Raw genomic sequence first — 27,707 nt, forward strand, 5'->3', positions numbered from 1 at the left:
CATCATTCTTTTGTGTGTTGTGTTGTGTTGTTGTTTGTTTGTTTTGAGACATGGTCTCTCTGCTATGTAGTCCTGGCTGTCCTGGAACTCACTCTATAGACCAGGCTGGCCTCTAACTCATAGAGATCTGCCTGCCTCTGCCTCCTGAGTGCTGGGATTAAGGGCATGTGCCACCACAGCCCGGCTACACTTCATTCTTAAATGGACTGTTGAAAGCCACCTTAAATTCATTGTGGCTACAAACAGGAGGTTAAATACATTAAAAAATAAAGTCAAAGCTGGACATGATGGCTGAAGCCTGTAAGCCTAGTAGTCAGGAGGCTGAGGCAGGAGGATTGTAAATTCAAGGCTATACTAGGCTAGGCTTTTGATACAAAACCTTGTATCAAAACTAATAATAAATTGTCACTTGGAAGAATTTCTATCTGGGCTCACAAGGCCCCGAAGGTTCTCAAAAGCCTTTCCCTGGAGCTGGCTTAGAATTGTTGTGGCATTAAAAAAAAAAAATAAATTAAATAAATAAATAAATAAATAAATAAATAAATAAATAAATAAATAAAAATTTAAGAAAATCTTTAGAATTGTTGTGGCATGACACTTTCCAAAGAAACAGACAGGGGGCGGGGTGGGGGGGTGGAGCCTGCCAGCACGTGGGCATATGATCTCTGCTTTTGGTGTGGCATGAAGCTCACTGATGAAACTGACTACTACTTAATGAGTCACACTGCAGGGTGACCAGATCTCTGTTCTAGAAGCCGTGTCAAGGGGATTTCTTCTCAGAGCCCCCAATTCCTCCTAGGTCTTCTTCCCACTTCCATGGCAGCCCCTGGTCCCTCCAAATCTTTAGGCCTTCAAAGGTATTCCTCCCAGATATCAAGGTCCCTCAGGAGCTTAGAGTTAGCAAAGGCCAGAATAGTCAACTGACTGGGACTGTGGGATCCCAAGGGAAGGTCTGCTGGTATCTTTTAGGATGCACTAGTGGAGAGATTCACCGCAGTTGTAAGAAAGTCAGCCCCCAGCTAGCAGCAATCAACCTCCCTGAGGTGGGACAGCAGAGCTTGTGGGGGAGAGAGAGAACTCACTGGCTTTTGCTTACAGAGGAGGGCTCGGAGGAGGAGCAGAAGTAGGAACAAATTATCCACCCCAAAGCAAAAGCAGGGCTGTACCCAGCGCCTGATGTGGAGGAGCTAATGGGAAACAGCTTGTTGGAGGGTGGGGAACAGAATTCAGGAACTGCTGGGGTAGCGCTGCTGAAGAGGGGGATGGGAGAAAGCGGCTAATTGAGACCAGCTGTTGCTCCTCAATCTCCGAGATCTTTGGACTGTGCCCTGGGGTAGGCTCACACCCTCCTCCAAGCCACAAGAAACCAGCACAGGTTGCCCGGGCAGCCTGAGGCTCTTCTGCCCTCTGTGGCTTCCCAGACTCCTCTGAAACAAAAGATTAGAGAAGGATCCTCATCCAGCAGGAGGACACAGCGGTCAACCTTGCCTGCTTCTGCCCAGGAAAGGCCGGGAGGAAGAGGCCATAAACCACCCAGTCCTCTCCTCCGTCCCTTCATCTACTCATCGCATCTGGAGACCCAATGGCCCAAGCCCACTGGCGCTGCTACCCCTGGCTTGTTCTCCTCTGCGGTATGTGCACCCCAGCCTCTCCTGGCAGGCAGCTCTGGTCTTTCTCCCCAGGCTCCGAAAAGTTTGGAGTGAGGGCTTAAGACTCAGGTTATCTCTTTACTCTTTGTCACCCTGTCATGAAGAAAAGGGCCCCCTGCAGGGCCTTCATGACTTGGATCAAGTCTAGTTTGGAACCTTCCCACCCCTGTGACAAAATTATTTCAGCACTCATTGGGTTGATGACGTTTGAAATGATGACTGCAGAAAGGGCCTTGCAGAAGGGAGACAGGTGGAGCACACAGCACAGACTGCAAGAGGTTTCGAACCAGTTAGGACTGGAGGACTTCTGCCCAGAAACTTCCTAAGAGGAATCCTTGAAGGTCCAAGGATGGAGAATCCCTGCTAAACTGACTTAACAGGATTCTTGCTGAAGGCAGGCTAGGGTAATCAAGTATCAAGGGTAGAGAGATAAGGAATCTGATCCACTCAGATAATGAAGGGTGGAGGTTCTCCCTAAACTGACTTAGCAGAATTCTTACTAAGACAATAAAAGCCCGGGAGGACAGGGCAGGTACAAAAGGTCAGTGTTGAGGTCTTGTCAAGAAAAGAGACCAACGGGAGAATGCCAGATCACATCTATGCTGCCCTGTTTGTTTCCAACCAGGTACCCAGTTCAGCTCCCTACCCCATCCCTGGTCCTGGAGAAATCTTTGTTTTTTGTCAGCAGTACCTGCTTATTAATTCAGCCTCCAGTGAATGAGTATCTCCTTGGTACCACCGCTGTCCAGAGAACACAGAGAGAGTGATATATCCCGGCATTCAGAGGAACGTGGATTGGCTAGGTCCCACTGCCTAGGTTGGCACCTTAGCACTGTCATTTTGCTAGACAGCTGCTCCTATGGAATTGGGGCTTCATTTTCTTAGATTAATTTCTTAGCTTTCCTTTGAGATTATGAGGCCAAGTCATTCAGGCAGGGCATTCATGAAGCCACTTATAAGGTAAAGAATAGCATCTCCCTGTACTCAGTCCTCATGGTCTCCAGGGAAGTATGTGCCCTAAGTGTCAGGATGTGCAAAGAGGTCATTGGACTTTCAGGTCAGGAAGGATCTCTAATGATGCCCTGCTTTACACAGTCCCAGAGCTAATGGGGCATAGCTCAGTGCCTGGCGCGCAGTAGGCACTTAAAAAACATCTGTTAAGTGAGTATCGAGGTGCTTTCTTAGGATCTTACCAAATTTGGTACAGAGCCCAAACTGGAAACTAGATCTCTGTATCCCATGACCCTTGTGTGGTACCCCTACACACACACACACACACACACACACACACACACACACACACACACACACTTTCCAGGACCACTTCCTATGCTTGACCTAGTGAAAAGATGAAAATGGAACTCCTCTTTCTTTGGTGGTGCTGAGAAATAAAACTGAGGACTTATTTTTGAAGTATGCAAATGCTTTATCACTGAGCCACACTGCCAGCGCCACTCTCTGGCCCCTCCTTCGATGGCCTGGCTTCAAATCTCCATCTAACCACTGATTTGCTGTGGCGAAACCTGAACAAATTATGAAACCTACCTGAACCTTGGCTTCTTCCATTATAGAAGATGAATAATAATACATTTCTCATAACGTTGTCACAAATATCAGAGGAGATACAGTTGTGGCCAATTGACAATGGGACCGCATTCTCGGAAATATACCATTAGGCAAATTTTTGTTCCATTACAACATGGAATATACTTTTAAAAACTCACATGGCTATAATATCAATAGACTGTATAATATGGGGTCATTGTTATATATGTAGCCCTTGGTTGACCTCAATAGTGTCACGTGGTACATGACTATGCAGCAGTTAGATTGCCGAGCTCATTTTTATTTTCTTCTGTATTATCTTTTGAGATAGGTTCTCATGTAGCCCAGGCTGCCTCCAGACTTGAAACATAGCCAAAGATAATCTTGAATTCCTGCCTCTACCTCGCCAGCATTGGTGATACGGGCATACAATGCTATGCTCAGCTGTGGATTACTGAATTCCATATCTGGCACACAGTAGGAGTTTTTTTTCAATGTTTAGTCACCTTTCAGCACCTAGTGTTGGACTAGGATGGATTGCCGTCTTGGATTTAATCAAAGCCTAGAATACTAAGCAGAGACTTGGACTGTAAGAAAGGGTGTAAGTGACCCTTGTATTTCAATAAATCATACGCACACACACGAAAGTGGAAGGGATTATCAAGGTCCTCTAGGGCATTTCAAAGAAAATTTGATTTAAAACTTTAATTTATTCAATTTTCCCACTTTACTAGACACTGAAAAGACACAATTAGATTAGAAGGGGGAAAATGATGTAATGAACACAAACCCATCCAAAAGTGGCAATCACTTGTCAGTGAGCATGACCCAGGGTGCCATCCAGTTCAGACTGATTTCCCATGAAATGTGATTATTTTTAGTCTCCAGCATGGTGTGTTTCAAAGGATACAGGTCCTACAGGCTAAGGGAAGATGTCCCTTCACTCTGTGAGAGCTGTCTGGTGCCCAAATGACCCTAGTTTTGTCTCCTATTTCCTAGCATGTGCCTGGAGTTACCCACAGCCTGGGTACCTTGGAAGAGAAGATGTGAGAAACTGTTCAACTAACCCTCCGGTGAGGCCTTGGCCCCATTCCCACACACCCTCCCACCCATCATTCTCTCCATCCCCTATTGGCCCAGTTGCTAGCCTCTCCTACAGGCTTTCTTCTGATTTCTGCATGCTGGGGCCCCTGTTTCTTATTAAAAGCAATCAGCAGCGGCTCAGGTATCTAACATACCCAATATGGGTCTTCCGCTCCTCAGAGTCACTGATTTCCACAGCTCGTTGGCTTCTGCCCTGGCCTGGGGCTGGGAAGCTTCCACGAGGAGGGAGGTAAAGAGGGTAGATAGTGAGAGAGACTGCTAGCTGGCCTTGAACTGAGACTAGGCAGAGGCAAGGAAGGAAATGGAAGGAATGAAAATAAAACTTCTAGAGCAGTGGTTCTCAAGCTGTGGGTCACAACCATTGGAAAACGTATTTCCGATAGCCTTAGGAACTGAGATACCACTCAGTAGCAAAATTATAGTTATGAAGTAGTAACGAAACTTTATGGTTAGGGGTTCCTGAGACCATTGGAAATCTGTGTTTTCCAATGGTCATGACCCACAGGCTGAGAACTGCTGTTCTAGCGGGAAACTCTGAAGAGGGAAGTGCAAAAGGATGGAGGGAAGAAGCCAGTGAGCTATAAGATCTATCTGAAAGGCAAAAGACGGCTGGCAAATGGGAGGCAAAGGGAAGAAGGTGGCTGGCTTCCCAGCTGGCCTCTAAAGTAACTGTTCCCACAACTCCAGAGGGTAACGAACTCCAGGCAGGAATGGGCTCCAAAGTGTGAGGACGTGGACAAGCTCCAGGAGTAGTCTGAGCCACAGGGTAAACATAGAACATTGCATGGGATAGCAGCTTTACAGGACCATGAGGGCCAGCAAGTGAATGAGCAAGCCACAGCATTTTTGTATTCAAACAAATCTAGATTTCTTGTTGAGGAGAAGGCAAAGAAAACAAACAAACAAGAAAAAAACATGGTTTTCATTTGAAAGATAAAAGGCCCTCTAAAGAAATATCTGGCTTGAAGAGGCTCTTTCTGGGATATGTCACAAATACAGGGGTACTCATTCACTCTCTGGCATTATTTGGGGTCAATTGGTAACTACTGGAAAAGTAGGGTTGCTGGATGAAAAACAGAATATTTGATTACATTTAAATTTCAGGTGATAATATTTTGGTATTAAAGTATGTCCCAAATAGTGCATGGAACATACTTAAAATAAGATATGATCCCTCGGCGCCGGGCGGTGGTGGCGTACGCCTTTAATCCCAGCACTCGGGAGGCAGAGCCAGGCGAATCTCTGTGAGTTCAAGGCTAGCCTGGTCTACAGAGTGAGATCCAGGACAGGCACGAAAACTACACAGAGAAACCCTGTCTCAAAAAACAACAACAAAAAAGAAGATATGATCCCTTGCTTAACTGAAAGTCAGATCTAACCAGATAGGTGGCAACTGTACTCTCAAGATATCCCCAAAGGCCTGGGACCAGGGATGAAACCCCTGTCGTTTTCAACCACACATCCAGTGGACATTCAGGTCCCTTAATTGTCACAAAGGGTCTTTCTTCAAGCTCTACAATACCTCCATCCCTACTTAGCTTAGGTTTCTTAATTTAGACTAACAAATACTATCAGCAGCCAGCTCACTCCACCCTCTCCCTGTTTTTTAGAGAAAGGGTCTCACTATATAGTTTTGGCTGCCCTTGAACTCTTTATGTAGAGCAGGCTGTCCTTGAACCCACAGAGATCCACCTGCCTCTGCCTCAGCTGACCCCCTCATTCTCTTTTTGTTTGTTTTGTTTTTGTTGTTGTTTTTGTTTTTCAAGACAGAGTTTCTTTGTGTAGCCCTGGCTGTCCTGGCACTCACTCTGTAGACCAGGCTGGCCTTGAACTCACCACTGCTTGGCAACCCCAAGACTCTTAAATGTAGCCTAAATACCCCTAAACTCACCCTCAGGAGAAGCTGGGGGCTCCCCTAGAGGCAAAGTCCTAGATGTCATTTTCTTTAAGCAATCCATATGTTTGGGTGTCTTCCTGTTATCTGTCAGCACCTGCCAGTTACTGCAGTCAATACAACAGTGCGGCTTGCAGCCCTCCGCCAGCAGATGCAGGCCTGGAATCTCACTGCCTACATCATTCCAGACACAGATGCACACATGGTAAGGACCAACTCTGTTCTTTTTTGCCCTCTCCTTCTCCCATACTTGGGCTTGTTGGTCTCTAAACAGAAGCCACAAACAAGAGGCTAGCAGGAGTTGGAAGCTGAAGACAGAGAAAGCATTTCACAGTGAAAAGGATGAAAATGGAAAGCTCACATACACTAGTTTAAGGTCAACTGAAAGAACGTACCTCTTTACACTGGAGGAAAAACAGGGCCAAAGTTGCTTGACCACCCAGAGGGCTAGACTATACAAGTGTGGGGAGAAGACTTGGGGGAGAAAGCAGACAGAAATCCAGGTGACGATCTGGAGCAGACCTCCTCTCCCCCAAATAGTAGTGCTGCCAACCAGCCTACCTTTTCCCACCAGTCACTCCGCCTCTACCTCATCTAGCTCCCCACACCAACCCAGCGAGAAGAAAAGGCATGTTCAAAGTCAATGTATCTGCTTCAATTCATTTCTGACCTGCTGGGGATGCTTAAGAAGTTTGACCAAGCATCCGAGCTTCTTTCAGCAAAAATAACGATATATCCTCAAGGATGAGAAGCAACATAAAGTCATCTCCCAGTATCTATAGTCTAAAAGAATAGTGTTTCAACTCCCTTATATAAAATGACATAGTGTTTGCATATAATCTATTCATAACCTCCCATATGCTTTAAATCATCTCTAGAAGGCTTATAATACCTAATATAATTCAAATGCTATATAAATGCTACCATACTGTTTGCTTAGGGAATAATGACAATAAAAACATATACCAAATACTGTCCCAGTTTTTCCAATTTTTTTTTTAATCAAGGCCAAGGTTAATAGAAGCTGCACATACAGAATTCATGGATATGGATATCTATCTGGCCAATAGTGGATAATTCCTAGTGCAGAAGTTATTTATGAAGTACCCAATACTTCATAAATGTGATAGACTAGGGGGAAGACATGATATTTGAAGGGGAATACCAAAAGGCATGGCCCGAGACCATACTGAATTTGCATTATGGCCATGGTGGTAAATTTTGCAGAACAATCTGGTGTAACCAAATCCAGTGCTACACTGTGGGTTTGACAACCCAAGAGACAGTTTTTGAAAGGTGAAGAAGATAGTATGCTGAAGGAGTTACGGAGGCTTCCTGGAAGAAATGGCAGGTGTGGCAAGACAGGAAAAATCTGAGATGTACCTGGGGCCTTCCACCTGGCATCTGACTCCATGAAGAAAGTTAATGATGGTGTTGTTGATTTCCTAGAGTGAGTATATTGGCAAACACGATGAGAGGCGAGCATGGATTTCCGGCTTCACAGGAACCGCAGGTAACAGCCATTACCCACTCTGATTGCTTGTGTTGGTAGACCTGAACTGATCTGTAGAGGACCTGGTATGGCCAGTTCCTCAGCACCCAGGACCAGAGGCTGGTGTTCATTCTCATTCTCCCCACCCCTATGAACCCAGCATGCTCCTCAGGTCAACTGTGTCATACCCCTGTGGCCATAGTTCTGCATAGGAACTGGCCCTCCTGGCTTCCTTCCCATGCTTGGCTGCCTCTGCCACAGCCAGGCCCAGCACAGTGCTCCTTGGATCTGGTTTCTGAAGCAATTGCTACTTCCACATCTATTGACAAGAAACCTGCTCTTCCTTTTACATAATAGCTCATTTGGGGATAAAGTTTTACTTTATAGGATCTTTTTACAGACAACATCACTCTATATGGCCAAACGAGACATAAACATGGAGGCTCTCAATGCTGTCTTGTCTCTGTTTCTGAAGGGCCCTCCTATCCTGATCCTGTTCCCTTAAATAAAGGCAGCTTCCTTTGCTGACCTTTACACATTGCTTCCCGAGCCTCAAGGTGCTCTGCCTCCCTCTTTGTGAGCCCTTATTCTCTCTCACACAGCTGTTGTATTCGTCTTCCCCACCCATCCTCAGATGGGCACCTAGTTTGATGTCTTTATCAGCCCTCATCTTTTCCTGAGAACACCGACTACGTGCAGCACTAGCTCCTTTGGACTTGCAGAAGCCAAGCCGATTCTTGGCCTACTAAAAGCTCTAACGGCCCTCTATAGGGACCTACAACACAAAGCAGAGCTGGGTGCCAATGAGCTCTCTCTGTAGGTTTCCCCGAAGCGTGCCTTCAACCTCTCCTACCTCTCTTCCTTCCAGTGGAGGAGAGACGCTGATTCGAAAGGTCCTTGTGACAGAGCCAGTACTACATTACACACCCAACAAAGTCGCGCCCCTCACTTTCATCGTCGTCCTCACCCCTAGACTGCTGTGCTCTGCTGCAGGTACTGCCGTGGTGACCGTGGGGAAAGCAGCTGTCTGGACCGATAGTCGTTACTGGACTCAGGCTGAGAGGCAGATGGACTGCAACTGGGAACTCCATAAGGAAGGTAGAAGGCCCATATGGATTTGTCCCCCCAGCCCTGGACCCTAGACTAGCTTTGGGGAGATACAGGTGAGTGGCTGTCTGCAAGGCCATGCTTGGCCTCGGTGGGAAGTTCGGGAACTACGAGGGCATCTCTGATCTGTCAGGCAGGACTGTCGCAGACAGAAGTCTGGCTCTGGGGTCTGAGGCTGGTCTGCGAAGTGACTTTCGTGTTCCCTCCCATCTTTTAGTTAGCGTCTCTTCCATTGTCGCCTGGATCCTTGCTGAAGTCCCTGCTGGAGGGCATGTGGGCTTCGACCCCTTCCTCTTCTCTGTTGGTATGTTTTTCTCTCAGTCTCTGGACTTGCGTGAGCTGCCAAGGAGGGTGACTCAGCCTCCTGGGAGGTACACAAACATATTTGCTTAGAATGAGAGGCAATATGACCACAGGGTATCTTGAAGTTGTGGCTGTAGAAATATTTTACAACAAAGAGATATTCCTGGATTGTATAATTAAAATATGCTAAAAGAATGAATACAAACATTACAAAAAAAAAAAAAAAGCAATGAATGCAGAAAGCCAACCCAGAAGACTTGGAATAATTAAAATCCAGTGGGTAAATAGGTCTAGATGTCCTTGACCCCAGAACTATCCCTGGGTCCTAGGACTCTACCAATTATGATACTTGAGATCTCTTAGAAGACATTTTCTGGAAGGTAGCTTAGAAGGATCAAAAGTGTAGAGAGGGCCTGTAAGCAAAAGAGGGTCCCATAGAATACAGTTCTCCAAGTTCTGGGACCCCAGAGAGCTGGACAGCCCATACCATCAAAATAGATGTCATGAATATGCATTGAAAGGCTTCCACTTCCAAACAAACTTCTTTGTTGGCCTATCCAAAGCCCTGAACATCACCCTTCCTCTGAATTGTGACATTAATTCCTAATTAAAAAAATGGTTTGTACCTCAGAGGGACTGTCCTCAATCACTGACACTTTAAAAAGACCAGATTAGGGGGTTGGGGATTTAGCTCAGTGGTAGAGCGCTTGCCTAGCAAGTGCAAGGCCCTGGGTTCGGTCCTCAGCTCAGATTAGGGTCAAGGGTATAGTGCAGTGGTAGAGTACTTGCCTGGCTTCGGCAAGGTCCTGGATTCAATGCCTAGTGCTGGGACTGGGGTTGGGGCAGTGAAGGGTAGCTCGTTGACAGTGGCCGGCCTCTGGTGGGAGTAGAACAATTAGGTTTGCAAAGCAGAAAGAGACAGATGGAAGACACACTGGGAAGAAGAAATATGCATTTCAGAGGGCCCCAGCCTAGGGCAGGCTTTGTGGGGCTGGAGCCATAGGAGCCAAGCAAAGTCAGGGCTGCAGGACGGACTCACTTGGCCTAGATCCGTTTTCCTTGAGTTGTAAATGGACAAGGAGCAAGGGACTCCTTTCTGTCTCTGCAGATTCCTGGGATGACTATGATGTGGAATTCCATAACTCCAACAGACACCTGGTATCCGTGACAACCAACCTTGTGGACCTGGTATGGGGGTCGGAGAGGCCCCCAATGCCAAGCCAGCCCATTTATGCCCTGCCAAAAGAATTTACAGGTGATTCCATCAGCCTATTGTCCTTCCCGCTTCCCGGTCTGCACAAACAAGGGTCCCTCCCAGCATGGGTCCCCAGTGCTGCTGCCTGTTTTTTTCCCCTGAAAATGTCATTAACCAAGGCAACAAAGTAATGGTTGACAAACTACCTGAGATGCATGGTTAAAATGTAGACTGCTTTTGTCTCTCTCTCCTGAGTCCAAAGGTGCCCAGACTATATTTAGAAAGCACTGGAATGAGCAGTATTCGCATTTGCAGGAAGAGATAGCAGAGAGGGAGGAAGCAGGAGGCTTGAGGAGAGTTCAACAACAAACGCCCCCTTTCCTTGAAAAAAAAAATTGTTTCAGGTTTTGTTGTTTGGTTTTGGTTTTTTGCGACATCAGTTGTATTTTTTTAACGTATGGATATTTTGCCTGCATGTTGTCTGTGTATCACGTGCATACAGTGCTTGTGGAATCCAGAAAAGGGTGTCAGATCCCCTGGGACTGGAGTTACAGATGGTTGTGAGCTGCCATGTGGGTGCTGGGAATCGAACCCACATCCTCTGAAAGAGCAACCAGTACTCTTACTGTTGAGCCCTCTGCCCCCTCCCCCAAAAAAAGCTTTCTTAAGAGAGAAGTCCCCGTGATCTTAGTTGTTTATCTGGAAGTGGAAACTGATTGGTCATTTGGCCCTTTGCTTCTGGTTCTGCTCTGAGGAGGAATTTAGATTTAGGACATGAATGACTTGGACAGAAGGAGTCAGTGACTAAGTTCAGTGTCAGTCTGTGGCATGGAAGAGGGTTCAGGTTTTGGCTGGACCACAAAAGAAGGTTAATTGACCCAGAAAATTCTAACATCTGTAACCCTGACCTCATTGGCACTATCGTAATCTGATATAAAAGATCAGTTTACATTATGGTTCTTGTAAGCAATCACTAAATCCCGACCAGGGTCTTGATCACTAACTAATTTTACCTCCCTGGAAATTCTGAATGGACCAGTGGAGATGCATTTCTTGTCCCATTGAGCAATCTGCGAACCCCCTTTCCACATACAATTCCCCGTATGATTTCTGATTTAGAAAGGAGTCATGAGAGCAGGAGGGGAATTTCAAAACTGGCTCTGAGGAAACAAGTAGAAACGGCGTCCAATTTCTTTCTGCACTCCAGTGTGACTTACAGAATCATCTTTGTGCACAGCCTGACTCAGTTTTTAAAGGGAATGGCTATCTATGAGTATTTGATCATAAAAGCCACTCACCTTTCTCAGCTATCAAAGGCCACCATGGTGCTGGGGAAACATGAGGATAAAAGGGTTCTGATAAAAAAGCCTACCCGGGATTGGGACAGAATTCATGTGGGTTTTGTCACTTCCCATAAGCTAGGAGATGCTGAGGCATCTCTAGTCTTCAAGGAAAAGCCATTTGGAGTCAGAGCTTGGCCCAGAAGCCAAAGAACAGAGTTCAGCTTCAAGACGCCTAGACAAAAATGAATTTTCCTCTCCAGCCATGTTAAATTGTTTTTTTTTTTTTTCATGTGTAGGTTTTAAAGGTAGGGTTGGGGATAGAGCAAAGGCAAAGAGTGGCAAGTGAAACATTAGCCATTCACACATCAGAACATTTACGTGTGCTTTTGTTTTCTCAAAATGGATCATAGTCACACATCTTTCCCTTCGTGAACTACAAGTTGCTGGGGGCTTTTGTTTTGTTTTTGAGACAAGGTCTCACTCTGTAGCCTAGGCTGACATTAAACTTACTATACTGCCTAAACAGGCCTCCAACTCACGGTGATCCTCCTGTTCCAGCCTCCAAGTGCTCGGATTAGTCATGAGTCACCATACCAAGTAAAACTCATGAATTTTAATCATAATTTTAAGTGAAAGGAGCCATATCTTGTGTGATTCCATTTCTATGAAGCACTCAGCATTGGCAAACCCATAGACAGAAAATAGATTAGTGATTTCCTGGGGCTGGAAGGAGAAGAAATGGGGAGTGACTCCTTAATGGGTACAAGGTTTCCTTTGGGGATGTTGAAAATGTTTTAGAATTAGATACTGGCAATGGTTGCGCAATACTATGATGTTCTGAAAGCCAGCTGAATTGTGTACTTTATCTAGGCTAAAATGATAAATTTTATATTATGTCTGTTTTATCAGAATAAAATAACCCTAAAAAGTATATCATACCCAAAGCTTTTGGTTCTAGTTAAGTAGTTTTACCCATTTGCATAAAGTTTTTTAATAGCATTAAGTTATCATTTCTGTATCTGGGCCCAAGCAGGAGTCTTGATGCTCATGACATTCTGCCAAGTTTTTTTCCTAGTGCTGTCTAGAGAGAGACTTTACATGCCTTGGAGGAGGCAGAAATAGGAGCTGAAAACTGAACTCCTAGAACCTAGATACATGCATTCTAGAAGGGACAGGAATAGACAAAGTTTGAAGACTACTTAGAAGACTGAAAATGTTAAAAGGAGAGCTCAGCATCTGTACAGATGAGGACTGTGGGCCAGGCCCATCACACAGACCTGAGTTCAAATCTCAGGTCCACCCCTTCAGCTATGAAACCCTGGGCAAGTCACTTGACCTCTCTGAAGGCTCACTTTGCTTATCTGTAAAATGGTGCATGTAAGCATTCAAACAATGCCCAAGGAGTGCTTAGTCTAATATCTATGGCTTCTTGAGTGCTGGAGGGTACTGCAGGGAAAGTTAAACACCATCCCACTCCTCTCTCCCTTTGCCCATTTAAGCAGCTCTTCTGTTCCTTCTTTAGAGTTATTGACAGGTCAAAAAAAAAAAAAAAGCAGTATGGGGCTTAGCGAATGCCTTTCTACAGCTTTATAAATGTCAATCCATTGGATCTTTGCAGCAAACCTATTGAGGTAGATACTGCTGTTACACTCACCCTCATCTAACAGATGTGCCAAATGAGAGACAGAGGTGTGAAGTAATTTGCCTAAGATCACACCCAGTTACTAATGGCAGGATGATTATTGGAGCGCCATCTGGGTCCAAGGCCTACATCATTAATAACACAACTGTTTGAAGATAGAATTCTACTGCTTTTGGAAACATAGAAAGCTGGAGTTGTTCAGTCATCCAGCACTTGCCCAGTGTTCAAGGCCGGTGGTTCCATCTCCTCCACCAGAAATAAAGGAAAACTCCTACCCTTAGGGAGTTTCACAGGAGCCCTGTGCCAAAGACAAGGTGTGTCACTCATACTTTCTTTGGGTTCCTTTGCTTCTAGGGAGTACTTGGCAGGAGAAAGTAACCACCGTCCGAAGCTATATGCAGAACCATACCATGGCTCCAACTGGTCTCCTCCTATCAGCACTTGATGAGACAGCTTGTGAGTGGGAATTTATGAATGCAAATGGGTCCTGTAGTCCCAAGCCTCCTGGGCCTTGCAGCATACAGCTCTTCCTGAAATAACATATTCACCAGCTGCTAGGAGCTCCATGGTCGTGGCCCACGGGAACTCGGAGGGGTCAGACAGCAGCTGCTCAGGGCTGCAGAAGAAGGAGGCCAGGGAGCTCCAAGCAAGAGGGGCTAGCCCACAGGCCACCCGAGAAACACAGTGCTTCTGTCTCCTTAGGGGGAAGAAGGCCTGCAAAGCCGCCAGCAGCCCTGGCTGTCATCCGGGCCACTCAATACCCAGAGTAACCCTACTCTATCCCTACATAGCTGAGGGCTTTCTGCTCAGTTCCCATGGCTAGGCTTCAGACATTTGGAGGCTGAACCAATACTGTGTGCTGAATGTCACCTATCTACATTTTATGGGGGAGAAGTCCATAGCTCTCTTCACCATCTCAAAGATCTCTAAGACTGAGAAGCAATCAGAGGCAAATGCCACAAGCTGCTGTCGTAATCTGGAGGTCAAAGCAAGCAGTGGACCATAGGTGTCAGAAATGCCTGCCCCCATGCAGAATGGCCTCAAAAAGTCCCATCAATTCTTTTTTCCAGGGCTCTTCAACCTTCGTAGTACTGACATCCCCTATAACCCCTTCTTCTACTCCTACACGCTGCTCACGGACTCTTCTATCAGGTACAGCTTCTCCTTGCTTACTGTTGTGAATTTCTTCCAATTTCCACTCTATCCAGTACCACTGACCTCACAACCTTCAGGTGCTCATGAGTTTGGGTGCCTGCCACAGCAGACTTCTCTAGGTGACCTCCCACTGGCTATTCTTAACCCTCTGACTTTGGGCTCTCTATGCTGGCTTCCAGTGACCTTTGGAATCAGAAGAGTGGTATATGCCCCCAGTTCCTTGTGTCGTTCTTAGTAGGCAGGCATTCAGGGCCCTCCTGGTCTTCCCTTTCCACCTAGGTTGTTTGTCAACAAGAGTCGCTTTAGCCCCGAGACCCTGCAGTACCTGAATACAAACTGCACGTCACCCATGTGTGTGCAGCTTGAGGACTACAGTCAAATTCGTGAGAGTGTAAAGGCCTATGCCCTAGGCAACGTAACCATCTTGATTGGGCTCAGCTATACCACCTGTGGGCTCTATGAAGCGATACCTAAGGTAGGTTTGCCAGTCACTGCCTTGGAGTTGTCTGCTCGAGGCATGACAACTGTCCACTTAAAATGGGGTCCCTCAGCCATTGGGCCAGCTAGTCAGTCAGCAGATGTAAGTGTGTACTCTTGTAGGCCTCAGTGACAGAAGACTGAGAAAGAGCGGGGGGGCGGGGGGGGGGGCGGGGGGGGCGGCAGCAGGGGTGTCTGTCCACAGAGCCCATACAGCTACAGAAGCTAGACAAAATACAGCCTGATCTAGAAGAAGCTTTCGAGTCAGCTGACCCTGGTACTGACCAGAGCTCTTTTCCTAAATAGCCATGCAGTGACTTTAGCTAAGTCGCTCATTCAGTCTAGATCTCCGTGTCTTTAAAGTAGCAATGAAACCGGGCGGTGGTGGTGCACGCCTTTAATCCCAGCACTCAGGAGGCAGAGCCAGGCGGATTTCTGTGAGTTCGAGGCCAGCCTGGGCTACCAAGTGAGTTCCAGGACAGGCGCAAAGCCACACAGAGAAACCCTGTCTCGAAAAACCAAAATAAACAAATAAATAAAGTAGCAATGAAGCTGAGCACTTCCAGGAGCTGCTGTATGAGTTCAAAGAGACAGTACTTGGGAAGTCCAGTGGCTGACATAGTACATGTTTGGGATCTGGTAATTGCTCTGCTACATACAAGACACAACGCTGCTAGAACGGCCTGTGGACTGCAGCATGCCAGGCCTGACTGCTGGTACCAGGGCAACGTTCATCATATCCAGAAAGTAGCCAAAGGAGAGAGCACGGCCATGAAAGAGATCAGCGAGTCTCACAGACTCGCCCCAGCTGGGTCCTCTCTGTCCTTTGTTTACTGTTTATCCATCTTTTGGTCCATGCTTCCAACAGGAGAAAGTCGTGACAAGCACCTACTCCCCCGTAATGCTAATGAAGGCTGTGAAGAACAGCAAGGAACAGGCCCTCCTGAAGGCCAGCCACGTAAGTCCCCATGGCATGGCCTTTTGGGAGGTCTGTCTGATGGGTTAACCTTCCAGAGAGAAGCCTGAAGAAGACTCTCAGTGAAAGCAAGGAACGCACATCAAATATCTATATTTATATCTATATAGATATGTGATATTAGATGTGGTGATGTGCATTGCTTTGAACACTGCCGATGTTAAGTAAGTGCTAGCTGTAATGATTTCCTGCCTGGCAAGAGGATAGCTCGCTTTCTAGAATAGTCTTAACATTAGGATAAAAGACCTCATTTTGAAAGAATTTTTCTTAAAAAATTTTAACATACACTACAGTAGAGAAAATAGCCCAAGATTCCCCATGTCCCATTACCCAGCTTCAACAATCATCAAGCCATGCCCAATGCTGTTTCATCTGTAAACACCCCCCTCCCATGCATGACCCTCCCCTCCCGCCCCTTGCTGCTGGATTATTTTAAGACAAATCCCACATATCCTATCATTTTGGCCATCAGCGCTTCAGTAAGTATTTTTAAAGATAAGAACGCTTTTAAAAACATGAGCACACTCTGATTAGATAGAAACATTAACGAGAATCCTTTGCTATCCAGTAGCTAGTAAAATTGTCATGTTTTTAAAGCACTCAATCCCAGGGCAGCTGTCTGATCTTCCCCAAGTGAGGAAGCAGCCACTCTGGCCCGCTTTAGTCACTGGTGTGCTTCCTGCTTCAGGTGCGGGATGCTGTGGTTGTGATCCAGTACTTGGTCTGGTTGGAGAAGAACGTGCCCAAAGGCACGGTGGATGAGTTTTCTGGGGCAGAACACATTGATGAGTTACGACGGTACGGGACTTATTATCTTTTGGTGCGCGGGGGTGGGGAAGTGAGGAGTAATTAGTCCCCTTAGGAGGAAGAAAGATCCGGCTTGTATTTGGAAGTGCGATTGACAGGTTCATGGGTGGTCTGGGAGCTATGCAGGGGATGTTGGAAGACATTCCCCAGCCCGGCTGAAAGCGGGACAACCCAACAGCACCCCCTAGCGACTGCCTCAGATGCAGCCTGCCCTCCTTGAGAAAGCCTGGCTGGGGGCGGGGGGCGGGGGGGGGGGATGGGAGGATTGGGGAGGATGCTCTTGGGAGCTTCCAGTAGGGAGAAGGCTTCCCGAGGTAGCTTGTGGTACCATTTAGGTTTGAGGTACAAGACATAATACATGGATAGGATGTTTTTCAGATACAGGGAACTACCTTTCTTCTCTCCCATAAGTAAAATGGAGGCAGAGGGCCAAGAATTGGTATCCATGATCTCCTCTTCTCCGTACTAGAGTGCTCTCCCTACATGTGACAGGACAGAACTTAAAGAGGTAGAAGAAGCCAGGCTTGGGTGAAGGCAGCCGGGCCTACATTTGCTGTGTAAGATATCCCAGTCACAGCTTAGTCCCTGGACTATTCTCTGATTATTCCTTACATTGCCCTGCCTAGGAATGAAAACTTCTCCTCTGGACCCAGTTTTGAAACCATCTCTGCGAGTGGCCTGAATGCTGCCCTGGCCCATTACAGGTATTTCAGAACAAAGAATTTTCTAGAGTGCTTGTGAACAAGGGTCATAGTTATGAGTACAGAGGGACTGGGGTGAGAAGGAAATACTCTGAGCTCTGGGTAACATTTAGGGGTTGGGGCCTTCAGGATTGTGAGTGGTCAAGGAAGGAACTACTTTGCTGTTTGGAAGCTCATTAAAATTAAAAGGCTGGAGTGTGGCTTTTGTCCCTCAAAGGCTAGGACTTGGGGGTGGGGGGTGCTTGGGTCCTCTGAGGTCTTTAAAGTTTAAGGAAAGCATAGATATTATTAGAAGCTTTTTTTCTTTCTTTCTTGTTGTGAATTATTTCTGTTATTCCTTTGTCTGAGATAGTTTTATTGGTTTTTTGTTTTGTTTTGAGACAAGGTCTCATGTAGCCCAGGCTAGCCTCAAATTCACTATGTAGTTAAGATTGGGTTTTACCTCCTGATCTTTCTGCCTCTGCCTCTTAAATGCTGGGATTACAGGTATGCACCGCCACACCTAGCTTGAGACAGGGTTTTGCTTTGTAGCTCAGGCTGACAAGGAACTTGTGATCCCCCTTTGTGACTACAGGTATGAATACCAAAGAAGACCCCATAACAAAAGGCCTGTCTACTTAACCTCCACCAACCATAGTGAAGCCAAAATATGTTAATCCACATAATTGATCCCATAGAAAACAAACCATGGTAGGCTTGCCTGATAAAATTTGGAGGGCCAAGCTGACCAGATGCATCGGGTTGGCCTGGACATGACAGAAAATGTGTCAAATGCCCTCCAGAGAAAGACCTAGCACGTCTGAGAATTCCCTTCCCTGATGCCTCCGCCCAAGTCTTGCTCATGGGATCTAGAGAGTGGCAGGGTATACCTACCTCAATTCTCTAAAAAATTGTTCTCCAATCCTACCCTTGAAGTCCCCTCTCTTCCTGTGCCCCTGCTCCTTGGAGTCCTCTTCGATACATCAAGAAGTTACCAAGAAAGAGCTCGAGCCCAGCACCTCTCTGCCTTGCTGTGGGCCTTTTGCAAGCCCCCTGCCTCTGTGGGCTTGTTCTTTTGTGAGCAGAGATGGCTGAACCAAGTAGCCTCTGAGACTCTTAGCTCCCCTCCCTGGGGACCAAGGTCTTGGCTTGGCCACATGCAGGATAAACAGAAGTGTGCTGAGGACAGCAGCTGCTGTTGGAGCCAAGTGCTTTCCTGGAGTCCTTTGGGAGACAGTCGTTTCCCAGAGCAGAGATCCTGAAGGCTAGCTCCCAAGTGGGAAAGGAGTTCTGTTTCTCCTCAGCCCTCATCCTCGTGTCCACCCTGTTTGCCCAGTGCAGGGTTCAGATTCTCCCCTCAGTAGTCATTGTCTTTCCCAGCCCAACTAAGGAGCTTCACCGCAAGCTGTCCTCAGATGAGATGTACCTGGTGGACTCTGGAGGGCAATACTGGTATGTACACCCCATCAGGCCTTGGCCTAGATCTCAGCTCAAACATCCCGGGCTTCCAGAGGCTGGCTAAAGCTGGCTTTCCTGGGTCATAGGTCTTCGTTTGATTAAAGCATGGACCTGCGTTGAATAAGCCCTGAGCAGCCTCCTCGTGTTCCCACCGGGGGGTGCCTGCACAGTAGAAAATACACTGAGATCAGAATAATGGGGGCACTCATGCAACACCTGTGTGGGAATTAGGACAAGGTTCTACTTGCTTAAGTAATTTTTTCAAGTCTGCAAATTATTTACATGGATCTGCCTGGCTGCACAAACACCAACACCCATTTTCTCACCCACTCATGCAAGCCCTAGACTCAGCCCACATCAGAGCCATCGGACCCATCTCACTCCCTGGGGCAGGAGGACTGACCACGTGAGGTTGGAGATGGAGGCAGATGAAAGAAGTAACCCTTTACAAGTGATTCTCTTGTACCGTGTCAACCTAAACAGTCCAATGTGCCAGTCATACTGAATAAGCTAACTAGGCATTCCTTCAAAATGTGTGGGCAACCGTTCAGTTTCATCCAGTTTCTATCCTGTGGAAAGGGCGAATGCACTAAGAACAGAGACTCTTCTTCATGGCACACCTCTTGGGGAGCCAGCTCGCCATGGGCTCAGTTTAGTAGCCTGTACTTACCGCTAGTTTGATGCTGTGTGAACTTGAGATGGCCGCAAAGAGGAAGTAAATTTGTGGGGGCGTGTTGGGTTGGTGCATGCTCAGAAGAGGGTAAGGTAGGGAAATAGTCACCTCACTTCCTCTTCTGGCCTGAGGAAGAAGTTCCCTATGCCCCATGACCTACTCTCAAGAAGCCCCAGAGCCCTGGGATGGGTATGCTTAGTGCCAGCCTGGGGGAACCCCTACAACTAGTGATTGTGAGTTGGACCTGCTAACTCTGGCTTCACCTCAATGGAACTCCAAGCCATGTTTACAGCAAAGAGCATCTTAGGAGGAGTCAGCATTTTCTCTAGCCTGGCTTTACCAAATCTTAGGGAGGGAGATGGCCTCACAGCCTAATGACTTCAGTGGTCTCATCTTTAGTAAGGAGGCCTGCTCTGAGGTCCTCTGGGGAGCCGCAGAAGTGTCCCATAGATGGTAAATGGCAGTGATTGTGGGAGTGTTAGGACAATGTCACTTTCCTGAACCTCAGTCTCCCCATCTGTAATTTATAAAAAAGAGAGAGAGAGAATGCCCAGAACATAGCAACTTTTACCTTACGAACTCTGCTGAGTCTCTTTGGTACGTGGATGCTGAGGTATGATTCTGATGGTAGTACCTATCCCCCTTCCCTCCCCCAGTCCCTCCGAGCCAGCCATCTTTCCTTCTTTCTAACATGATCTCCCTGTGTAACCCAGGCTGGCTTTTCCAGCCCAGTCTTCCTGTCTTCAACCTCCTGCTTGCTAGGATTACAAGCATGCACCACACAATACCACCACAACCAGGCCTGGTTCTCTGTCTTCCTTTTGCTTCCCGCCGTGCCCTATTCCAGCCCGGGCACTCAAACCCCAGGAGAAACAAACAGAAAATACACAGGAATCACTGGCCCCGGCCCCTCCTCCCAAGTGCTCAGCAGAGTTGGATGTGTTAGTTCCCTTTCTCCACAGGGATGGGACCACAGATATCACCAGAACAGTGCATTGGGGCACCCCTACTGCCTTCCAAAAGGTAAGTACCAGACCCCAATTTCCCTCTTCACTTCCCCCAAGTGATCACTTCATCAAGAGCTCTTTCAAATTGAGGGAGTAAGACAGAGGCCCAGAGAGGTTGTGTAGTTTGTCCAAGGTCACACAAGTGCCAGGAAAGCCAGTGCAAAGTCGGCCACCAGCAAGACCTCAGGCCATGCATCTCCTCTTGGCATGTCACTCCATGAGTGCACAGACATTGGTCATCTGTGTGTCCAGCCTGTGCTCTACAAAGAGAGGGAAAGAGATCTCTAATGGAGGAAAATGGCACAGGCCTCTCAGAGGAGCTAGAGCTGGTCTGAAAACAGGGACGGCTGCTCAGCTAGAATGGGACCTGGGACACTGACTGGGTGGGCAGGCCAGGGAGCTGCTTGCATGCAGCAGAAACAGATGGGAGGGGGTTATGGGGGGGTTATGGGGGGGAAGCCCTGTTGTGCAGGCCTCCAGCAGCTCATCGTCTAGCATGTTGTGGAGTCTGCTTCCTCAGAACTCCAGATGGCAAGCCAATGCGGGAGTGTGGGGAAAGGAAGTAACCACATGGCCACTAGTAGTGACCAGAGCAGGTCACCATTACCAGTCTCTCTCCCCCAACAGGAAGTCTACCCTGCCACATGATCAGGCCCAACCCAAACTTCAGGCCTTAAGAAAACTAAAGGAAGTTGTAGCTAGAGTTTTCCTGCCTGGCCCACAGTCAGGGCAAATCTCTTTCACCTGCCAGTCTCACAGCCTCTCAGACCCGACCAAGTAAACACAGAGACTTATGTTGCTTTCAAACTGTATGGCCGTGGCAGGCTTCTTGCTAACTGTTCTTATAGCTTAAATTAATCCATTTCCTTTAATCTATACCTTGCCACATGGCTCGTGGCTTACCGGCATCTTCACAAACTGTTTCTCATCGTGGCGGCTGGCAGTGTCTCTCTGACTCAGCCTTCCACTTCCCAGCTTTATTCTCCTCCTTGCCCCGCCTATACTTCCTGCCTAGCCAACGGCCAATCAGTGTTTATTGATTAATTAGCAACACATTTGCCATACATCCCACAGCAGGAAGTTGCTAAGGCATGGTAGTACATACTGGGGAGGTAGAGACAGGAAGATTGCCTGTTCAAAGCCAATCTTGGCTACATAGAAAATTGAAAGCCTATCTAAGAGGGATACAGGAATAACCAGGTTAACTTGGCTTGAACATTTTTCTCATTGCCTTATACTCATTGTCAGTCTACTTCAGCCTACAACTTTAGGAACCAGGTACCATTCGCATCCTATTAAATATGAGGAAACCAAGGTATAAATAGGTGAGAGAGAGCTGTGTGGTGGTGTACGCCTTTAATCCCAGCACTCCAGAGGCAGACGCAGGCAGATTTCTGAGTTCGAGGCCAGCCTGGTCTACAGAGCGAGTTCCAGGACAGCAAGAGCTAAACAAAGAAGCCCTGTCTCAAAGGGAAAAAAAGAGAGAGGCGAGAGAGTCTGTGAGTGGCCGAGCCAAGATTTGAGACTTGAGATGAAAAAGACCTGCCTACCACCCACTCTGTCACTACCCTCTACAAGCATATTTTCAGCACATCACAATGAGCCCTGTACATCAGCCTAAGAGAAACACATGGAGTTGGCCCCAGCTTTGGGAACACCTTCCTTCCCCACCCTCCTTTGGTCATCTTCCAAAACCTGAATGACTACACATGAGAATGTGTCTCCTGTTCCTGGGCCTCCATTCCCATCTGCTCCCGGAGCAAGCATCACGGAGCTCCTTGGCTCCTCCTCCTGTCCTCTCCATTACCTCTTCCTCCTCTCTCCTTACCAGGAAGCATATACACGTGTGCTGATGGGCAACATCGATCTGTCCAGACTCATCTTTCCTGCTGCAACATCAGGTGGATTTCAAATACCAGACTGGACTCAGTCATCCCCACCTCCCAGGCTCGGATCTTATTGGACTCAGATTGCGATCCTGGGAGGCTATGGGACATCCCATCCCTCTCACATAAATGACAAGATCCAGCCAAGACAGAGGACTTGCCCAGGGTCCTACATAGGGTTAGTGGGAGGACTGGGTCTAGCCACTCAGGTCTCCTGCCTCTTAATCCAGTGCTGTCACTCACTCAGAGGTCCGGGAGGTCAGTGTGAGCTTCAGAAGTCACATACAATTTTTGAAGGAAGTCATTGTCAAAGTCGTAAAGCCTAACTCATGAAGAGACATTTCAGTCAATTTATCAGTCCAGGTGATTAGTCCAATGTATAGAGTACTAGAGACAGTGAGGGGCCAGGCTGGGCTGTGCAGGACACACTAGCTTCATCCATCAGCCCTTCTCCATCTCACCCCAGTGTCCTCTCAAGAGCTCTTTTTCTCAGGTACCACCCTAGAAGTTAAGTAGAAAAGGCCAAGGTGGACAGTCTAGGGTCCAACCAATGGACCAGGAGCAATCTCTTTTCCCTTTCAGGGAGAATTGTGGATGCTTTTGCTCGAAGAGCCTTGTGGGAAATTGGGCTCAATTATGGTCATGGGACAGGCCATGGCATTGGCAACTTCCTCTGTGTGCATGAGTGTAAGTATCTTCTCAGCTACACTTGTTTAACCCTCTCCTATGAGATAGAGCCTTCCACTGCATGTAAATTACCAACCCACAGAGATGTATGACCCATCCAAGATCACCAGATGGTGGAAATGATGCTCCAAGGGCTAAATGAAGAATATTGGCCCTGGGCATTCCAGAGCAGAGGGAGAGCCAGGGCCTGCTGACTATATAGTATATACCCCAGGGAAATAAAGGCAAAGCCTATCTGGTGAATGCTAGTTCCAGATATGACAAGTGCTTCTAGACATAGCTAAGGATCCTCCCTCAAAACCTGCTCACTTCAAGCTGGTGACACATAGAGCTGAAACCATGCTTATATCTTCCTTCCCAGGGCCAGTGGGATTCCAGTCTAACAACATTGCCATGGCCAAGGGCATGTTCACTTCCATTGGTATGGTTCTTGAGTCCTTCCACTCTACTACCCCATCCCAGAATGAAGCTATCTGGGAATGCAGGCATACATACCCATCTTTGGGGATCATGCCGAGCATAGGCTTAGCCCCAGCTCTATCACTGCTTTCTTTCCTGAATCTAGACACAAATGGTTATCATACTCTCACTCCAAGCTCCCTCTGCCCATACCCTCTGTTTTCTTGTTTTGTTTTAGACCATCTTATGTAGCACAAGCTGCCCTTAAGTTCCTGATCTCCTACTTCTGCTTCTCTAGTATTGGGATTACAAGCATGTGCCACCACTCCTGGATTTTCATAACTCTCTTTTTCTCCTTGGAAAGTGGTTTCCAGGTGTACACCCAGACTATGGAGTTGTCCATCAAATGCTGGGGTAATAGGACAATGGTACGCATGGAGATTGGAACCCTAAGTGGGATCTTCAGTCTTTCCTGCTAGACAACAAGGGAAGGAGAGTGAGGCCAAGTTATACCTGAGAGGACCTGAGGCCTGGCGTCTAACAAGTTGTGGGGCTGACAGAGCCCAAGCCACAGGCAGCTGGGCTGCCAGGCCCTGCAGTTACTTGAAGATTGGTGCAGGCAAGCTGGGCATGGATCCCTCTTATCCATTGCTTAATATCATTCACATCTCTGTGTGTATCTCTTAGAACCTGGATACTACCAGGATGGGGAGTTTGGAATCCGTCTTGAAGATGTGGCCCTTGTGGTCGAAGCAAAGACCAAGGTAACGTGCTGTGGGCTAGAAACATATGGACCACATGGCTCTGCTTTGGGTGAATGGGAGTAAGGAAGGCCGAAGGAGAAGGGCATTTGATGTACAAGCATGAAGTTATCGGAAGTCTTTCTTGGCTCCCTAAGAATTCTATAAATCTGTTTCTCAGGCTGCACACTGAAATCATCTGGGAATCTGGTTTTTTTTTTCTTTTTAAATATCAGTGCCAGGCCCCACTCCAGACCAAATGAATCAGTATCCCTGCCCTAAATCACTGGTTCTCAGTGCACATAATAATCACCAGGGGAGCTTGTTAGAAATGAGGATTTGATATTATAGCAACCAACAAGATGAAATACCTGAATATAAACTTGAAAAGACTCACACAGAGCAACTCTGCTAAGGGACATAAAAAAGATTTAAGTAAACGGTGCTCTCTGGGAAGAAGCCTTACTATTGTGAACATGTCATTCTCCCTAAATTAATCTATAAATTCAAGACAACCTCGATTTCAATGTTAAGTGGATAGTTTTGTGACTTCACCAATGAAAGTAAAGTTTATTTGTGAAAATAAACATGCAAAATATCTAGATAGCTAGGGAAAAAAATTGAAAGCTTGAGGAGCAATGAGGCAAACTAGTCCTAGCCAATCCTACCATCAACTATCCCAACAAAAACAAGTTGGAACTGGAGATGAAACAGACAGCAGGAATAATGAAAGCAAACAGCCAGTCCAGAAATAAACCTCCAATTCACATAAACATGGGGAGTTAGCTGCTGCTTCACCACAGGAGGGAAGGGAGAAATCACTCCACAAATAGGCAAAGGAATGAATGATTAATCATTGTGGGGAGTAAACAAAATGATGTCACTGTTATAGCAAATGAAATCCCAGATGGACCAAAGAGATTCTGTTATTATCTATTCATTGCATGAAATCGGGGGTATCATGTACCTTAATCATAACCATACCCCCCTTACCCACTCACGGCTCCCTCCTCCTGCTTGCTGCCAGATGTACTGAAGTTTCATGGTGAACAATAGAACCACTGAGGCCTAGAGGAAAACCTATATGAATTCATTGACAATCCTGAATGGAAAAGGACCTTTCTTTAAAAGACCCAGAAGTGATGGGGAGGAAAGGCTCATAACTAAGTTAAATAGAAAATGTCTGTATGAAAATCATAGCATAACCAAAATCAAAAATTCTGTTTCAAGTATAATATGTGCAACAAAGAAAGGATAAATATGCTTAATTTTACTGTGAACTACAAGTTCAAAACTGGGGGACAATGGCAAAGGACATGAAGAGACAGTTCACTAAAATGAACAGTAACTCAATGCATATGAAAAGATGTTCAACTGCATCCTTAAATGTGGATAAATCAAAACAGCAATAGACTAGCAAATCGCTCCCCTGGGTTTACTACCAAGTAAAAGGGGAGGAAGGTATAGAGAAGTATGTATGGTAGGATCCACTTTGTATGACTTTTTAAAACTTGCATATATAGTTATATACAGTCACCAGATTAGTAAAAATCAGAGACTTTGATAATACCCAGTGCCGGTGAGTGTGTGGTATGATGAGCACCCTCATTTCCTGTTGAGAGAAGTATACATTGGTGCAAACTTTGTGGAGGCTAGTGTAACAATGTCAATCAAAATACCCATTAAAGTTTCTGTGCCTCTCTCTCAGCTGTCCCTCCACCAGATATGTAACATCTGGATATAGTGCCAAAAGGTCATCAAGATGTTTACATAGTATTAGCAACTTGTAGCACTGATAGTAATAGTAAAAAAAAAAATGCAAATAGCTCCCAAACCCATGACTGGTTAAGTAAATCAGGATATATCCCCATACTTTAGACTTTTATACATCCCTTTAAAAATGGAGTAGATCTTAGGGCTGCAGAGATGGCTTAACAGTTAAGAGTATTTGCTGCTACTGTAGAGTGCCCGAGTTCAGTTCCCAGCATCCACATGGAAGCTCATAATCATCTGGAACTCTAGTTCCTCGGGATCTTATACCATCTTCTGGCATCTGTGGGCACTAGGATGTGACTCGGTTGTAGTCCTGGGTTTAATGCTCCAATGAACCTACCAAATGAACTGGTCATCCTACTACTCAGGAATTTAGAGGCAGAAGGATCAAAAGGTAAAGGTCAAATTCTGCTACATAGTAAGTTTGAAGACAGCCTAGGCAACAGAAGACCCTATCGAGAGAGAGAGAAAGAGAGAGAGAGAGAGAGAGAGAGAGAGAGAGAGAGAGAGAGAGAGAGATGAAATAACATTTATAGATTATTTAAACATAGGTTCCAAGGCCCTGCCCTAGAGATTCTACCTGCAGTCCTGCAGTGGGTCTTGGAAGTAGTCCTTGCAACCCAAATATTTAATGTGCTCCCTACACACTGTTGATGCCCACAGTTTGAGACTCAGACATGAGTCTTAATCTAAATTTCAGGAATCAGGAAGGAAGCTGCAAAGTAGCATGCTGAGGGGTAGGCAAGAGGACTGGCCAAGAGAAGGGCCTCTGGAAGGCTCAAACCTAGCTGCAGTGTCCAGAGCTGGCAAAAATCAGTTCCCCGCACTCCAGGCTTCAGCAAGTTCCTCAATCCCTCTCATTTTCTTACTTTCTACCTTCTCTATGGACTTTCAGTACCCAGGGACCTATCTGACTTTTGAAGTCGTATCCTTTGTGCCCTATGACCGAAACCTCATCGATGTCAGCCTGCTGTCCCCAGAGCAGGTAAGCGTCTTTAGTATCGCCCACTCTTCAGGCAGCTGACTTCCAACCGCCCTAGGCCTTTCTTGTCTCTATTCTCCCTACTCCAAGGACTTCTGCCCTTCACCAGGAAGATCCACATTGTGGCACCTTAGGTACTCATCAGGGGCGTATTTTCCCAGCTTGTCAGAGATCTCAAAGCTTCTAGGACTTTCTAGTCAGACCAGCATGCCCAAACTCAGTAAACCCCTAGGGACTCCGAGACTGGGCTACTTAGCTCTGCCACCAAAAGGCACAGAATGATATGCAGTCCCTTCACCACTCTGGGCCCCAGTCTCCTCTTTCATAAGATGGAGATAACTACTCTCCTTCCTTTTTATTCCTCTGCCAGACATCAACCTCCTCTCCATGAGCATCACCATATTACTAAGCAATCACCACGGGGCACTGCCTTCGGGAAGCCCCAGAAAATAGCAGAGGTCTGAAAGTGGCTGGGACCCTAGTCCACCGTGAAGCTAGAGTACCATGGCAGGGGATCAGATGGTACCAAGACCTCATCTCTTGGCAGCTTAGCTCAAACCCACTTCCCTTTGCAGCTCCAGTACCTGAACCGTTACTACCAGACCATTCGTGAGACTGTTGGCCCAGAACTGCAGCGTCGACAGCTGCGGGAGGAGTCTGCATGGCTGGAGCGGCACACGAAACCCCTGTCAGCCTTGGCCCCTCATTCCACCTCTTTGACCTCTGTGTGGGTAGCCTCTGCTCTTGCCATCCTCAGCTGGAGTAGCTAGAGCCGCCACGCCACGCCCCCCCC

The 27,707-nt window shown here is 46.8% G+C and overlaps 1 protein-coding gene across 1 annotated transcript; it reads left to right on the forward strand.

Annotated features, from left to right (window-relative positions):
* Positions 1 to 1,238: 1,238 nt before the first annotated feature.
* Positions 1,239 to 27,707, forward strand: Xpnpep2 (X-prolyl aminopeptidase 2). Its single transcript, XM_059250803.1, has 21 exons — positions 1,239 to 1,631; positions 4,194 to 4,267; positions 6,287 to 6,397; positions 7,642 to 7,705; positions 8,678 to 8,782; positions 9,009 to 9,095; positions 10,203 to 10,349; positions 13,569 to 13,670; positions 14,285 to 14,366; positions 14,649 to 14,844; positions 15,715 to 15,804; positions 16,511 to 16,620; positions 17,256 to 17,333; positions 18,690 to 18,761; positions 20,403 to 20,463; positions 22,279 to 22,348; positions 22,916 to 23,020; positions 23,382 to 23,441; positions 24,107 to 24,183; positions 26,828 to 26,917; positions 27,490 to 27,707. Exons 1-21 carry the CDS (start codon positions 1,583 to 1,585, stop codon positions 27,682 to 27,684), a joined length of 2,025 nt encoding a protein of 674 aa, XP_059106786.1. The 5' UTR covers positions 1,239 to 1,582; the 3' UTR covers positions 27,685 to 27,707.

The sequence above is a fragment of the Peromyscus eremicus genome, chromosome X, assembly GCF_949786415.1.
Source record: "Peromyscus eremicus chromosome X, PerEre_H2_v1, whole genome shotgun sequence".
Classification (NCBI taxonomy): Eukaryota; Metazoa; Chordata; class Mammalia; order Rodentia; family Cricetidae; genus Peromyscus; species Peromyscus eremicus.